We start from the raw sequence: 14,740 nt of genomic DNA, 5'->3' as shown, positions 1-14,740 counted from the left end.
AAAAAAAAAACCAAAGAAAAAAAACCAAACAACTAATCCTCAGCAAAAACTTTATCCTGCTAATATTCAGAACATAAAAATTCCTTCAAAAAGGTGGTAGCGACTAAGACTCTGATGAAACAAAGACTCATTTAAATTAAGGGGGGGTGGAAGGTGTTGAGCTTCGTGTGTGCTCACGGAAGGGTTGAGGAGGAGATTCCTTCAGGGAGGGGATCGGGTCCTCCTGGGCCACGAGCACATCGATCCTGACCCACTTTGTCCCCAGGCACCGCGAAGGTACCTTTGGTGGGGTTTTTGTGTCGTTCTCACCGCTTTTCCCTGCCCGGTTTCCCTCAGTGGTGCTATAAAGGTCACTGCATGTGGAAGAACGCAAACCAGCTGAAGCAGGATGGCAACTGGGGACCCTGGACAAAATTCGGCTCCTGCTCCCGAACCTGCGGAACCGGAGTTCGCTTCCGAACACGCCAGTGCAACAATCCAATGTAGGTCTGCTGGCTCCAGGGGGTGGTTCCAGTCAGCTGGGAATCCCTACGGGTGTCAATTTAAATGGTATTTACATTTTGGATGGAGTCTGCCAAAATTTCTGTTCTGTTCCAGCCCCATGAAACGTGGCTTTTTGCAGGGGTCATTTTTGGGGGGATCCAAGAATTCCCAGAGGAACGTCTGTAGAAAACCATTCCAAGGATTCAGCTGATGCGTAAGAGAGTGAAGAGTAGGTGGTGTGTGAGCTCAGCAAGGAGAAACTTAGATAGTCTGTAATTGTAAATGGACTGTCGGCAGCATTTACCTGCACTCATATTGCTTTTACATTTCGGCATTGGCCTTGGGATGGATGGGCAAGCGCGGAGGTTGTACTGCAAGTGCCTGTCTGTGCAGGGTGACTGCTCTGTGTCCACTTCTGTCACTTCATGTGCCTTTTTTGCAAAGTTGTCTCAAAATAGTGTGAAATTTCACCTAAGACAGAAGAAAAATCCCCAGAACTAATTTCCAGAGGGTTTTAGAACCTCTTGAACATTCTTCTTCTCTTCACAGGCCCATCAATGGAGGTGAAGATTGTGCCGGTGTCAATTTTGAGTTTCAACTTTGCAACACAGAGGAGTGTCCCAAGCACTTTGAGGACTTCAGGGCTCAGCAGTGTCAGCAGCGCAACTCCCACTTCGAGTATCAGAACAGCAAGCACCATTGGCTGCCCTACGAGCACCCTGACTGTAAGTCCTCTTCCGTGCCCTGATTACACGTCAATCCTGGAATCTCCCAGAGCTTGGGAGGGTCTTGCCCATCAGCCACACAGAGACCAGAAATAATCAGGGTGTGAGCAAGTGTAGGTGAGATTCAAAAGCAGGAAAAAAAGATGGTCCCAGAAGGAAAGAACGGGTGCCACCATGAGAGACAGCTATTGTTTCCCCAACCCCAGGCCTCCCTTGACTTTCATCCTCTTCTTAGTGAGAACGTCTTGTGGGAAGAGGCTCTTGGCTCCTGCTGGAATGGCTGGTGGGTGCTCACAGCCTCTGATGCACTGCACTGTCAAGCTGTGGCTCTCAGCTGTTGGGGCAAAGAGTGGAAAACTGGTGGTTGGGCTGTTAAAAACTCCTCCTGCTCTCTCTCCCGTACAGCCGGAGTGCAAAGAGTTAATGATGGATCACAGCTCCTGAAAGTATTAACCGTGTTTTCCTACTGGCACTACCCGGGAAGTCCTTCCTAGTATTTTCCCACTGTTAAAACTCCATCTGCCTCGGCCTGGTTCTGTCGGTCTTCGCTCCTTACGTTAATCTAACCCAGTACTTACCTTGTGGGACAAGGAGAGCTCCGAGCCCATATTCCTGGTTCACTCCGAGGTGTTGGGGAGCTGCTGGCGTTTCCTCCTCAGGTAGCTGCCGAGATACCCTTTACACGGATGGCTAAGGAGTTAGATTCAGGCATTAGCTAGGAAATATGTGTTCAGCTGGTGTTTTCAAAAAAGGATAAAGAAAGGGATCCAAATCCTCTGCTTTTCACTGGGCTTTAGCACCGTCTTCTCACAGACTCATAGAATGATATGGGGTTGGAAGGGACCTCTGGAGATCACCTCCTCCAACCCCCTGCCAGAGCAGGATCACGCACAGCAGGTCCCACAGGAACGTGTCCAGGCGGGTTTGGAATGTCTCCAGAGAAGGAGACTCCACCACCTCTCTGGGCAGCCTCTTCCAGGGCTCTGCCACCCTCACAGCAAAGAAGTTCCTCCTCATGTTGAGATGGAACTTCTTATGTTCCAGTTTGTGCCTGTTCCTTCTTGTCCTGTCCCTGGGCACCACTGAAAAAAGACTGGCCCCATCCTCCTGACACCCACCCTTGAAGTATTTATAGGCGTTGATCAGATCCCCCCTCAGTCTTCTCTTCTCCAGACTAAAAAGACCCAAGTCCCTCAGCCTTTCCTCAGCAGAGAGATGCTCCAGGCCCCTCCTCATCTTTGTAGCCCTTTGCTGTACCCTCTCCAGCAGTTCCCTGTCCTTCTGGAACTGGGGAGCCCAGAACTGGTCCCAGTGCTCCAGATGGGGCCTCACCAGGGCAGAGCAGAGGGGGAGGATGATCCGTTCCCAACAGCATTGGAGTGAAAGCTGCTTCCAGAATAGTCAGGAACCCAGTCCAAGGAGCCTCTTTAGAAGGGAACTGATTTCCATGGGAATATCTCAAAGTGATAGGCCCATAATTCACAGAAAAGCAAATTAATTGGTTTTTTTTTTCCTCACAGCTGTCTGCTAAAGGTCCTTTCTATCTCTGTCGTATTCTATTCAATCCTTTAGTGGGATATTTTTCTGGATTGCTGTTAATTTATGCAGTTACTTCTCTTCCCCCAGCTAATAAGAGATGTCACCTGTACTGCCAGTCCAAGGAGACTGGAGACGTTGCCTACATGAAGCAGCTGGCGCACGACGGGACTCGCTGCTCCTATAAGGATCCGTACAGCATCTGCGTCCGCGGGGAATGCGTGGTGAGTGTCACCTTCCCACCGTCACCGCTGCGGTTGGGCTGTGCCGAGTCACGGAGCAGCCCTGGTGAGCGTCACCCAGAACAGCTCCGTCACCGGTGCAGAGTTAGTCTTGGCAGATGTGTCTAAATTAAATATTTGCAGCATCGTATTTCTCATAATTCCTTGAGATTTAAATTTAATTAGCGTGACGGCACAGACCTGCTCCATGGAAACACTTCCCTTCAACTGATGGTTTCATTTCCCTTTTTTGCACTTAGTTTCCTGTCTGAAAAGAATCGTGTCTATTTTTCTCTTTCCCATCTTTCTCAGTCTTGAAGTACAATGAACGTAAAGCAAGAATCACTCCCTATTTTTCAATGTGAAAACCATTATCCAGCACCAGATTTGCCAGTAATTTGTGTTTCAACAAAATAGATCAGCGTTGGGTGGTGCTTTCCTCTATGCACTGGTTTGGCCATGGCTTCCCACCATAACTAAAACCAACAACCGATGACAAAGCCTCCTCTTTTTTGCTTTTTTTGCTCGTCCTCTTGCAGAAGGTGGGTTGTGACAAGGAGATCGGCTCCAACAAGGTTGAGGACAAGTGTGGCGTCTGCGGCGGGGACAACTCTCATTGCCGAACAGTGAAGGGAACCTTCACCCGCACTCCCAAAAAGCTCGGTAGGAATGGCATTTCCCTGCATCTCGGGATAGTTTTTGTTTGCTAAACAAAACCAAACTGTTGTTCTCGCAGTGAAATGCAGAAGAAATGGAGGTACTTCCCTGGCACTCTAGCTTCTAGCTGTAGGAGGACTAAAGGAATCACACAGAATCACAGAATGATGTGGGGTTGGAAGGGACCTCTGGAGATCATCTCCTCCAACCCCCTGCCACAGCAGGGGCACCCACAGCAGGTCCCACAGGAACGTGTCCAGGGGGGTTTGGAATGTCTCCAGAGAAGGAGACTCCACCACCTCTCTGGGCAGCCTCTTCCAGGGCTCTGCCACCCTCACAGCAAAGAAGTTCCTCCTCGTGTTGAGATGGAACTTCTTATATTCAAGTTTGTGCCCATCACCTCTTGTCCTGTCACTGGGCACCACTGAAAAAAGACTGGCCCCATCCTCCTGACTTGAAATATTTATAGGTGTTGATCAGATCCCCCCTCAGTCTGCTCTTCTCCAGACTAAAAAGACCCAAGTCCCTTGAAGAATAAGCTTTTCACAAGTTTTTCCTCTCAAACCTAAACTCAAAGAGTTTCAAATGGAAATCTGAATTTCTGTGCCTATGAAGTGAGCCTGTGGCTCCTCATGTCAAATTGGCTTTTTGTGGTGCTTTCTCACAAATTACAGCCCTTTAGTCAAATACCAATGAATTCAGCTGAATTCTGAGCCAAATATAAAAATATTTTGGCAGGAACCCTCATTTCTCGTACCCTTTAAGTCACATATGCAGTGGAACATGGGATAGCATTTTGCTCTCTCAGAACTCAGAGTGACCTGCTTCGAATTTTCAGACTCTGCTCCGGGGGGGTTTGCCACACGTTTCATGTCAACAATAATTCAAGATCTCCTCGGGCTTCTTCAGAAATTTCTGTTTTGTCAGTTACTCGTTAAGCCAGGGCAGGATCTTCTTGTACATTTTGCTGTGACTATTTTGTACTTCAAGGCTTTCCTGTATTGCTTTTTTCTTTTCCCAGTCTGGGGAAGCTCCTCAGGGAAGCGTATCTCCGGTGTGACCGGGAGCAGTTATTTCAGGAATATCTGTCCGGTAGAACTAAGGCTTTTAAGGCAGAGCAGAGAAAGGTTAAGGGACAGATAACACGAATATCTGCATTAACAGTTTAGAGGCTGGTAGCGGTTTAGAGGCTGCCGTGAAGCAAACCTTACTTTTATATTAATAATTAATTATTAATAATTCCATTTGGACCGTGAGCAGCCAAAGCAAACGTGGGCAAAGATAAGCTAATATGTGACTGGAGATAAAACACATAAAATATTCTGCTGAAAATATTTGCTAATTATTAGAAACCAACTGGAAAAGTTTACTGATTGTAATTATCAAATTACAGCAGAGAGCCTTTCTGAAGGGGATGTTTCCCTGGAGGCTGATGGATTGGACACGGAATAATGCGAGAATCAGCGCTAGGAGACAGGGCAAGGAGCACTGCTGTTAATCAGCCACACGTTTGCAAATGTTTATGGAAGTGCTGGAAGCGTTTATGAAATGTTTATTGTTCTGCTGTAACTTTGGCAATCTAGTCATTAAAAAGACTAATTGACCTCTTCCAACAGGAAAACATTTAAGCAAGAGGTGCCAAAAAGAATTCAAGTTTCTGGAAAATGAACTCTGCAAGTATCCACCTTAAAATCACCTACCCGAATTTCCGCTGGTCTGACTTTCATTGACTGTTTGCACTTGCTAGATGTGTCTAATTCTGCTTTAAAAGCATTTGACCGCGTAACATAATTCGTACCGTACACTCGTAAGGACCATCTGGCTGACAAACGCAGTCAATGAAATCAGGAGACCCGGCCCCCGTAGCACTAACTGCAGACGTTCTATTTAAGGGAAGACGAGAGGAGCGTTTACGTTGCCCAAAGGAGCTCGCAATATTTCCCTTTCTGAAACAAAGGAGTCTAAAAATACGCTGGGTAAGTCTGAAGAGCTTGCAGAGAGAGGGGCATCCGCGGCCACGGGAGAGTCCTTGCTGCAGTTCTCGTCTCCGTTCAGACGCCGATGGATAACACCAAATCAGGCAAAAGCTTTTATGTTTCATATGCTCAAAAGAAGACCAATGGAAAGATTGGCAAACGCTGTTTGCGCAATCGCTCGTCAGCCAAGGCCATGATTTTACACATTCCCAGCTTTTTCTTCACTTAGATTTTCCAGGGGGCTGTAGGGTTTCAGGTGTGTGACAAACCATCGGTGCGTTCCTCAGTCCCAGGGTGAAACAGAGTTACTTAAACCCTACGTCTTGTGTTTACAAGTCAAACTCTTGTAAAAAACCATCTCTGCTGCTTCTCCAGCGGGGCTGGATAACTCGGGAAAACCACATCGCAGGGTCCAAAACAGAGAGAGACTTACCCAGCTCTTAAAAAAGGGATCTAAAGGGATTTACCATAATTAAATCCACAGTTGTTAAAGAGAAAATAATAGAATATGGAAATACCGTGCACTCAGAGTGCTTATGATGCTCTTGATTAAAACTTGATATAGAAGTACCTGTTGACATGTCCCTAGGAGGGATTTTAGTCTTCCCAGTGACAGTACTTACTCAATGTCTCACTAATTACCTGTGGTTTGGACTGATACATAATTGAAATTTAAAATAAGAATAATTTTCTTTGGGAACAGCTTTTTACTTTTAGCTGGAGAGAGTTGCATTCAACTCCATCAATTTTAATTGATGCATTTTACATTCACAGTTGTAAATAATTTGGGCTAACAAGCCTTTTCTGATGTGCAGCGACAAAAAGCCTCTGTCCTACACACACCGTTCCCCAGTCTCTGATGTCTCAGAAGTGAGCAGACACACTTAAGAGATTAACGTCTAGCACGACAGTAAGTAAACTCTGCCAGCCTGGCTGATGAGTGATTTGACAAAAATAACCAGGAAAACTTGTGGTTTTCCCCCTGGCTCGCTGAGGAACATAGGAAACATGTTTTTGCCTGAATTGTGAGTGGATCTGGGCTGTAGCGGTGTAGCCGGTCAAGCGACAAATAGGTTTGTAACTGGTTTCTCTTCTCTCCCCGAAAGAGGGAAAAAGCCAGGAGGTCCCGTCAAACGCGTTACAAACTATTTGCTCCGTTTCTTTCTGCCGCGGCTTCTCGGTCGGCGATGGATGCCCCCTCTGCAAGCGGAACCCGGGTCACATAGCGCACTCCTGACCATGGCTATTACTTTTTCTTTCCGTCTCTGCTTTCTCCACTGACTGCTACACATGCCAAAAGGGTACCTTAAGATGTTTGACATCCCTCCCGGTGCTCGACATGTGTTTATCCAAGAAGACGAGGCTTCTCCTCACTTTCTTGGTAAGTGTTTCTCTCCTCAGGTGTGGCTTTGAGGCATGGCGAGAAGCACGGGGCAGTCACGCAGGAGAACCTGAGAAACGAGATAACCAAATTAAAGCGCTCAGGGTAAATACGGGCATTCCAAACCTGCATGCGAAGGACCGCGTCCTACAGCATAAGCTCAGCAAACAACTATTTACTTCTCGTTTGAATTCTTCAAAACATTAAACTGACCCTAATTTGCATGTTTACTAACAAGAGATGGTCATCACTCACATTTAAATGGTTAAAAACTACGTATTCTATTCTTTGAATCAAATTCAGTATCTTTAATTATTATTACTTGCTGCAGATTGTAAGCAGCAGCTTTTTCAATGAAAGAAGATCGGGGAACTTGTGATATATTTGCAGTCCATTTAATTTCAGATTTTTCTCACGTAGGACAGGTCATGCTGTAGTCAGTCAGTTTGTATCTTACTGCTTCCATTTTCTAACGGTCGAGGGATTTTTAGCTCTTCCCTGGATTTTAACAGCCTTTTAATCAGCTGCTCATGTGCTAGGGTGGGGTCTGAGTGCTGAACCCCTCCGGCAGAGTTGGATTAGTTACTAAAAAAAAGTAGAAATAGGAGAGAAATATTTTTTAAAAAAAAGAAATTGTTCCAACTGTGAAAATACCAAAGGGGGAAACTTGGCTTTTTAAGTCCAAGAGCTTCATTTTGGCCCAAGCGTAGCCTGACAGCAGCTTTCAGAGAAGCGCAGCTTGGATTTAGCAGCAAGTGGCCTCATGGAGCTGCTCACTGGGTACCGCGTTTGGCCGGCTGTAACATGGCCACTTGGAAGGTTTCTGCATAGTTTTTTCTATCAAGTTTTAAGGTGCATTGGAAAAAATTGGACAAAGGAAAAACTGAGAGACCATCTTTCCCATTTTTAATGTACTGGCTTCTAATTGAAGCATAATAATAATAATAGTAATTGTGTGACCTTCAAGGTGTGGTGCGGGAACCCAAACCCAAGTAGTTTCCCAGGGTTTCAAATGCCTCAGCTCTTTGCTTCCTGATTTTAGCGTCTGGTACGTACGTATGTACTCAAACTAAAATGTGATGGAAAAGTTGTCATTTTCATAATCTGAGGAAAATAAGAAATGCATTTAAAGTCTGCTGAGGAGTCTTGTTATACTAGGAGGCGCTCCCAGTGATTTTGGTCTTAGGCAAATACAGAAGATGGGTGATTCTGAGGATTTGACCCAAATTCTTTGCTTCTTGGGAACTAAGCTAGTATGGGAAACGTGCACATTACATAGGGAGGAGGAGCTTCAGCCCGTCTCTAGTTCTGTATCTTAATTCATGTGGATAAGGAGGTAGAAAATTGAATATATCTATCATCAAACTGGAATTTGGCAGCTGCATGAAGTGGTTTTGGAGGAGCCTTTCTCTGAGCCAACGCTTCTGCAACCCCTGCTGCGTTGGGTTTGTTTGCAAAGGCCACCTATGATACCTCCACCATGATTGCTGACGGTGTGATGGGAGGCACGACTGCTGCTCTTTTTAATCCTTTTAGCAATTAAGAACCAGGCTACAGGACACTACATTCTGAACGGGAAAGGGGAGGAGGCCAGATCCCGGTCCTTCATCGACCTGGGCGTGGAATGGGAGTACAACATCGAAGACGACATCGAAACCCTCCACACAGATGGGCCCTTGCACGACGCAGTGGTTGTGCTGGTAGGTTACGTGTCCAGCGGTGGGAATCTGGTGGGTTTGTCTTTAACAGAAAGAGAGATAAAACACCACCGTGTAACGTCTCTCTGAAAGACATGTGATGGGACGGCTGGTGGCCTGAAGCCCTCTTCTCACTCCCTGTTCCCTCTCCTGTAAACTGCTGCCTGTTTGTCCAATGAGTCAATCAGAAGCCCCATATTGCATTGTTGGACGTCAGTGGGATGTTTCCAATGTCCCAAAAAAAGGGCATTGCCTGTCAAACTGTGTCCCAAACTTGGGTTCTTTAGCTCAGTAAACGATGTGGCCACACCATCCTTTCACCCTGGATGATGGTGTCCTGCTTGGCCACCTCAGAAGGCTGGCCTGGAAATGTATCTCCGTGTTGATCTTACTATTGGTAGTTCTAACTGTGAAGACAAAAAGCAACTTTATTCCCCCAATGAGTTAACTACCAGTTTCCATGTTTCCCCTGAGAGCCAGGCCTCGGTTTCTTTACTTTGCAAATAATAGCTCGGGTTTTGTACCGCCTGTTTACGTTTGATTATTAATAGATCATTCCTCGGGAGAACGACACAAGATCTAGCCTGACTTACAAATACATCATTCACGAGGATTCGGTACCAACCATCAACAGCAACAACGTCCTGCAGGAGGAAATAGATACCTTTGAGTGGGCCTTGAAGAGTTGGTCGCAGTGCTCCAAACCCTGCGGTGGGGGTAAAGTGATGATGTAGCACCTTCTCCTAACGAGTGACAAATTACCCAAAGTGGAAAAGTAAAAGGGGGGTGGGAGGGAGTGAACACTTTAGAAGTCTTGGCTTTCATTTCTTTTTTAAAAGCAGGTTGTTATTTTGGCTGCCCAAGCTCAAAATACCTTAAGTGCCTGATTATTCAGAAGTGTCACACTTCCAGCCGAGAAAGGAAAAGTCCTTTTTAGGTGTTTAAATTCAGTACCCGAGGCCACTTTGGAAATGCAGACTCAAACATTTATGCTATTGAGCGTTGGCTTTACTTATGGTATGTACGTTACCCTTATGCAAAGAATGGGGAATGGAAATATCAAAATAACTTTAACCCTTACATCCAGCAGTCGGGCTGGAGCGATGTGTTTTGTGGCAGAAACACCAAAATGAGACCTGGGTTCGTGCCCAGCTTAGCCCGTGACCTGCTGCTGGGTGTTAGGTGAATTCTCCCCTCTCTGTGCCCTGATTTGGGTGATGCAGGGGTTAGAGGAAAGGGTCGTAACCGTCCCTTCTGGCCTTAAAAAACCTATAAATAGCATCCACAGAGCCCTGTGCAGCAATCTTCTGCCTGACAACAGAACAAACTGTGAGCGTGTTTAAAAACTCCGTAAATATCTGCCATGTAAAACCATTTATTAGGCAGTAAAGCTTAGATTTAAGCCAAAAATTCTAGCAGGGACTTGTTTTTCCTGATGTTTCTGAAATATTTTCCCAGGGTTCCAGTACACCAAATACGGGTGCCGCAGGAAGAGTGATAACAAAATGGTTCATCGCAGCTTCTGTGAAGCCAGCAAAAAGCCAAAGCCCATTCGTAGAATGTGCAACCTTCAGGAATGCACCCAGCCTCTGTAAGTGCCTCCCGCAAAAAAAGGACATAAGCCCTGGCTCCTGGCGGTGGGTGTGGGAGTTAACCCAGCCCAACGCGGATGCGTGCCGACAGGCTGGGGTTCCCCTGCTTTGGATGGGTTTTCTACCTGCAAAAGGATGGTTACTGGTCTTATTGAGTGGTTTCATCGCAAAAAAAGTTGTGTATTATACAAAAAATTTGTATATTAAGGGCTGCCTGACCCGGCAGCAGTATGGATAACATTTAAAAGTTGTGATGGTATCTTGTTCCTTTTCGTTTCCCAGCTGGGCAGCAGAGGAGTGGGAACACTGCACAAAAACCTGTGGGAACTCGGGCTACCAGCTCCGCACCGTGCGTTGCCTTCAGCCCCTTCCCGACGGCGGGAACCGCTCGGTGCATTTCAAGTACTGCGGCGGCGAGCGGCCGGAGAGCCGCAGGCCCTGCAACCGCCTCCCCTGCCCGGCCCAGTGGAAGCCCGGGCCCTGGTCTGAGGTGGGCAAGCAGCGGCCGTGAGCAACTAGCCCACCTTTGCTAACACCTCCTGCCTCCCAAGCCAGGTCTATGCCGGGGCTTAAGGCTCCAGCCTGCACCAGACGTTCTTCCAAACCCTAAAACTCTGCAGCAGATAACGCCTTCCAGCTTCTGTACCTCTCCAGACTTCAGGAACCAGCAAAAATATACAATATCAGATAGACAGTCCCCCAAAACACACGTTGGCATTTCGCTTGGTTTTCTCCCAAGTTTCCAACTTCTCACTTCCCCACATAACCTTTTTTTTACCAACTCGGACTGTTTTGCAGTCACAGAGTTTCTCCAAGTATTGAATATTGTTATAATTGTTATAATACCTTAGGAAAAAACAGCTGAGCCCTACTGAGTCGGTGAACACTGAATTTTCTCTGCCCTTTGCATTCTCCTTATGTTACCTTGTCAAGATCAGGTGTCGGCTACAGGAAGAATAAGTAGGAAAATTCATAATATGCTCTAATAATAAATTTAACGTTACGGAAAGCAAAAAACCAAGGAAAATACCACCCTTCCCCTCTGCATATTCCTCCAGAACTACAGTCTGCTTTAAGAGCACGTGGCTGGAATGTATAGCCTGACCTGAAAGCCAACCCTGGGCTTTTTTTAGAGGCATTAATTTTGGCATGTTGGTGTGAAAGCTGCGTGTCCTGAATGGCCGTGTCTCTGTTCCGCAGTGCTCGGTGACCTGCGGGGAGGGGACGGAGAGCCGGCAGATCTCCTGTCGCGCCGGCGACCAGTGCCAGGGAGAAAAGCCCGACTCCGTGAGGGTTTGTAAACTCGCCCCCTGTAACGGTAAGAGAACCTCGTGAAACCACCGCAGGGGATATGGGGGTAACGATTCCCACCTCCCTGCAGCCTGTCGAGGTCGCACAGTGCTGGGTAGAGGTGTTAGACACAGATTTCATCCATGAGAAATAAAAGACCTATATTAGGTCTAAATAAGAGTTGAATTTTCTGTGTTAATGTGGGCAGGGTTCTAAGAGAAGGCAAAGCTTACGGCCTGGTGCTGTGCACACCAAACTTGTCCTGTGCCGTATGTTAAAGGTGTGACGCTGCCAGGTGACAACCACACGGCACCCATCACCTCTTCCAGGCCAGAAAATACACCCCCCCTTGGAGATACTGTCACTTTTTTCTAGCTAAATCCACCCTGTTGCTTAGTCCAGCGCGTTATTGGTATCGTAGCTCCAGGGGATCTCTTGGAAACACGTTGGAAAAGGGATTTTAGCCGCGCTAGCCCCAGTTGCATTTGCAGAAAATTTGTGCTAGAGGTGAAGGTCAATCCAAAGCAAACCCTGCTCGACCTCTAAATCCCAGGGTAAGTTTTACAAGCCTGCCAGTTGAGGAAATGAAAAAAAAAAATTACATAAAAATGGAACCACGGGGCATTAATAAGTTTCCTGGGAATCTCATTACATTGTTCTCCTAGAGCTTTTTGAACAGTTTTTTAAGCTTTTTACGACCACAAAGCCTTTCTCCCTTTGGGTCCGTGACTCTGTGAGATCTGGGGTTTATTTGCTTTTTAGATCCCCCGCGGTAGTCCTAACCCTCGGATCACCAGCTGGCAGAAAAAATAGAGTAAGAGTTCTTCGAAGGTGCAGTGCGTTGTCCCACAGAGTGAACCCAGCGTCTGCCGGCAAGGCTGGAAAAGGGTCTGCTTTTGCCCTGATTTATCTTCTGCCAGTGAAAGAACTGGGAGCGGAAAACAATTCTGGGAGCAACGACGAGTTATAGGACGGTGTATCCACTAGGTGGGAGCAAATCACTGCCTGTGACCGTAAAATAAGGACAAGATTTAAAATCCCATTTTTCACTGGCGATAAAAATATTTTTAAAAAATAAGGGCTACATCTTCGCAAAACTCGGCCACGCTCCCTTGGAGCTCAGACCTCGGCTCCGCTCAGGGCTTTGGGCCATAGCTTTGATGGAGCAGTCAGTAGCTGACGGTGTTATTTCAAATAATCTCTCTTTTTCACCACGCTTCTCTGCTGTGGCTTGGAGAAGTTCTGCGTTTTGGGGGAATACAGCTAAAATACCCATAGTATTCTCTAATGTTTATGTAGATAAACTCATTATGCCTGGTCATGCCTGGCATTCCTTTCCTTTTAAATCTGTATGGTCTTGATTTCTATTTTTATTTTCAGGGCTTTAGACTTAGCTAAACATTAGCCTGTATCAGGTGGTGTTGACAAATGATTTACTGTCTAAATGCAAGATTGCTGAGAGTTTAATCTTAATGGAGTTTCATCACGAAGAACCATATGTCTGCACACAGGAGAAGAGCCACCAGCTCTTCCACCGTATGTGACCGTGGAGCTGAGTCTCGTAGTGTGGGAAAATGAGGACACCTCCCACGGATATTTCACTTAAATGTTATATGTCTCTGTCATTAGGAGGAAACAGGAGGCAGGATTTTATCCTGCAGTATTTTCCTCGCAATCCATAGCAATGATCTGAGCAGCTGTTGTGTTTCTGGGGCTGGGCCAGATGAGAAAAATGAATTTTCTGATATTTAGATAACTAGATGAGCTCCACGCAAGAACCTCTATAGAACAGACCCTTTCAAAGTCTTTATACATCCCTGCTTTGCAACACAAGGTACAGAACGAAGGAGAAAGCATGTGTGGTTTTAAATTTCAGTCCCTAAGCACCAACTTTGAGCGAGGTGTCCCGATGGGATGCTGTTGGCAAGGACTGTACTTAGGGTTGCAGCGATGCCTCCTGTGAGAGCTGTGTCAATTCTCAAATCTAACGTGAAAATTAGGTTCTCGTACCTTCGTCTTCTGGAGATTCCCTAGGGGGCCGATACGCTTTCTTGTGTCTTCCTACTCTCAGCCACCGCGAAGCAAGTAACAGATTGTGAGAAGGAGAATTTTTACCGTCAACATCAGCGGAAGGACACGAGCACTTACATACTGACTAGGAAGTGGTTCACTAGGTTGTGCAGAATTAACCTAAAAAATAAAAAATGGGGATTATGTGAGTATACAGCTCCGAGATTGTACTTGCGGAACCTACTGGAAGTAGATAAGTACAAAACCAAATCTTTGCACTATGACTTGAGTCACGAAATCTAAACCAATATTTAAAACAATTAACCATGAGAGAAAAAGACCAAATAAGATGCTTTGACACTATGGAAAGGCAAAAATAATAGTTTGGTACTTTTCTTTCTTGATTTGTCACTTTAGGTGATACTTTTTCCTTTGACTTATATACTGACATAAATCACAGCGTGTTAACAAGATGACTGCCACAAATTTTCCAGATCGGGTGCTTCCATTTAGATGGAAGGATAAAGATTGCCCTACGTATGATGCAAAGATTTGTGTTTCAATATTAGCTTTTCTAGTTTAGATCAATTATAAATATAGCCCTTGAATTGCCCGCGCTGAACCCCTGCTGAAAATAGTCTCATCGTGCCTTCCCGCAGTACGTGTGTTCCCCTGCAAAGCTGCAGATTTAGTGCTGGGTTTGTCTAGAGCCAACAAACGTCCACCCAAGGAAGCACATCGGGATTGGGAGCGAGGAAAACTTTTATATTATGCATATTTACACCACAGCCCTATAATTTGCTATTTATAAACAAAGTCCCACAACCCCCCGGAGGCAGGTGTGTGTAATTTTCCTGAGTTGGGTGGAATTAAGCTGGTTTACACTGATGGGGAGGTTGGGCTACAGTTAATAATACTTCAAAAATAGGGAAATTTGGGTGCCTGACGCGCTGTTGACGTGTGGTGAGGCCGCATCTGCAGACAGGTGAGAAAATACCACAGCGCAGAAAGCTAATTTAATTTCAGAGCCTAATGAGTGGAGTTACAGGTGCTCATTAACACGTTGACTATGTAATTGCTAACTAGGAGTGGAGGACGAGGCATGGAGCAGATCTTCTCAGTAGCTGGGGTTAACTTTTGGCTTTTCGCACGATAATATTGTATTCTTCTAT

The 14,740-nt window shown here is 46.0% G+C and overlaps 1 protein-coding gene across 1 annotated transcript in view; it reads left to right on the top strand.

Annotated features, from left to right (window-relative positions):
- Nucleotides 1-14,740, top strand: part of ADAMTS3 (ADAM metallopeptidase with thrombospondin type 1 motif 3) — a 104,760-nt gene that overhangs the window by 87,963 nt on the left and 2,057 nt on the right. Inside the window, exons 14-23 of the mRNA XM_074147642.1 lie at nucleotides 337-482; nucleotides 1,033-1,208; nucleotides 2,835-2,968; nucleotides 3,505-3,628; nucleotides 6,899-6,979; nucleotides 8,516-8,679; nucleotides 9,228-9,393; nucleotides 10,135-10,267; nucleotides 10,551-10,758; nucleotides 11,469-11,586. Of these exons, the coding sequence (XP_074003743.1) occupies nucleotides 337-482; nucleotides 1,033-1,208; nucleotides 2,835-2,968; nucleotides 3,505-3,628; nucleotides 6,899-6,979; nucleotides 8,516-8,679; nucleotides 9,228-9,393; nucleotides 10,135-10,267; nucleotides 10,551-10,758; nucleotides 11,469-11,586 (1,450 nt within the window). The remainder of the gene's footprint in view (nucleotides 1-336; nucleotides 483-1,032; nucleotides 1,209-2,834; nucleotides 2,969-3,504; nucleotides 3,629-6,898; nucleotides 6,980-8,515; nucleotides 8,680-9,227; nucleotides 9,394-10,134; nucleotides 10,268-10,550; nucleotides 10,759-11,468; nucleotides 11,587-14,740) is intronic.

The sequence above is a fragment of the Numenius arquata genome, chromosome 5 (assembly GCF_964106895.1).
Source record: "Numenius arquata chromosome 5, bNumArq3.hap1.1, whole genome shotgun sequence".
Lineage (NCBI taxonomy): Eukaryota > Metazoa > Chordata > Aves > Charadriiformes > Scolopacidae > Numenius > Numenius arquata.
The sequence above is the reverse complement of the archived record's forward strand: the minus strand, read 5'-3'. Positions and strand labels throughout refer to the sequence as shown.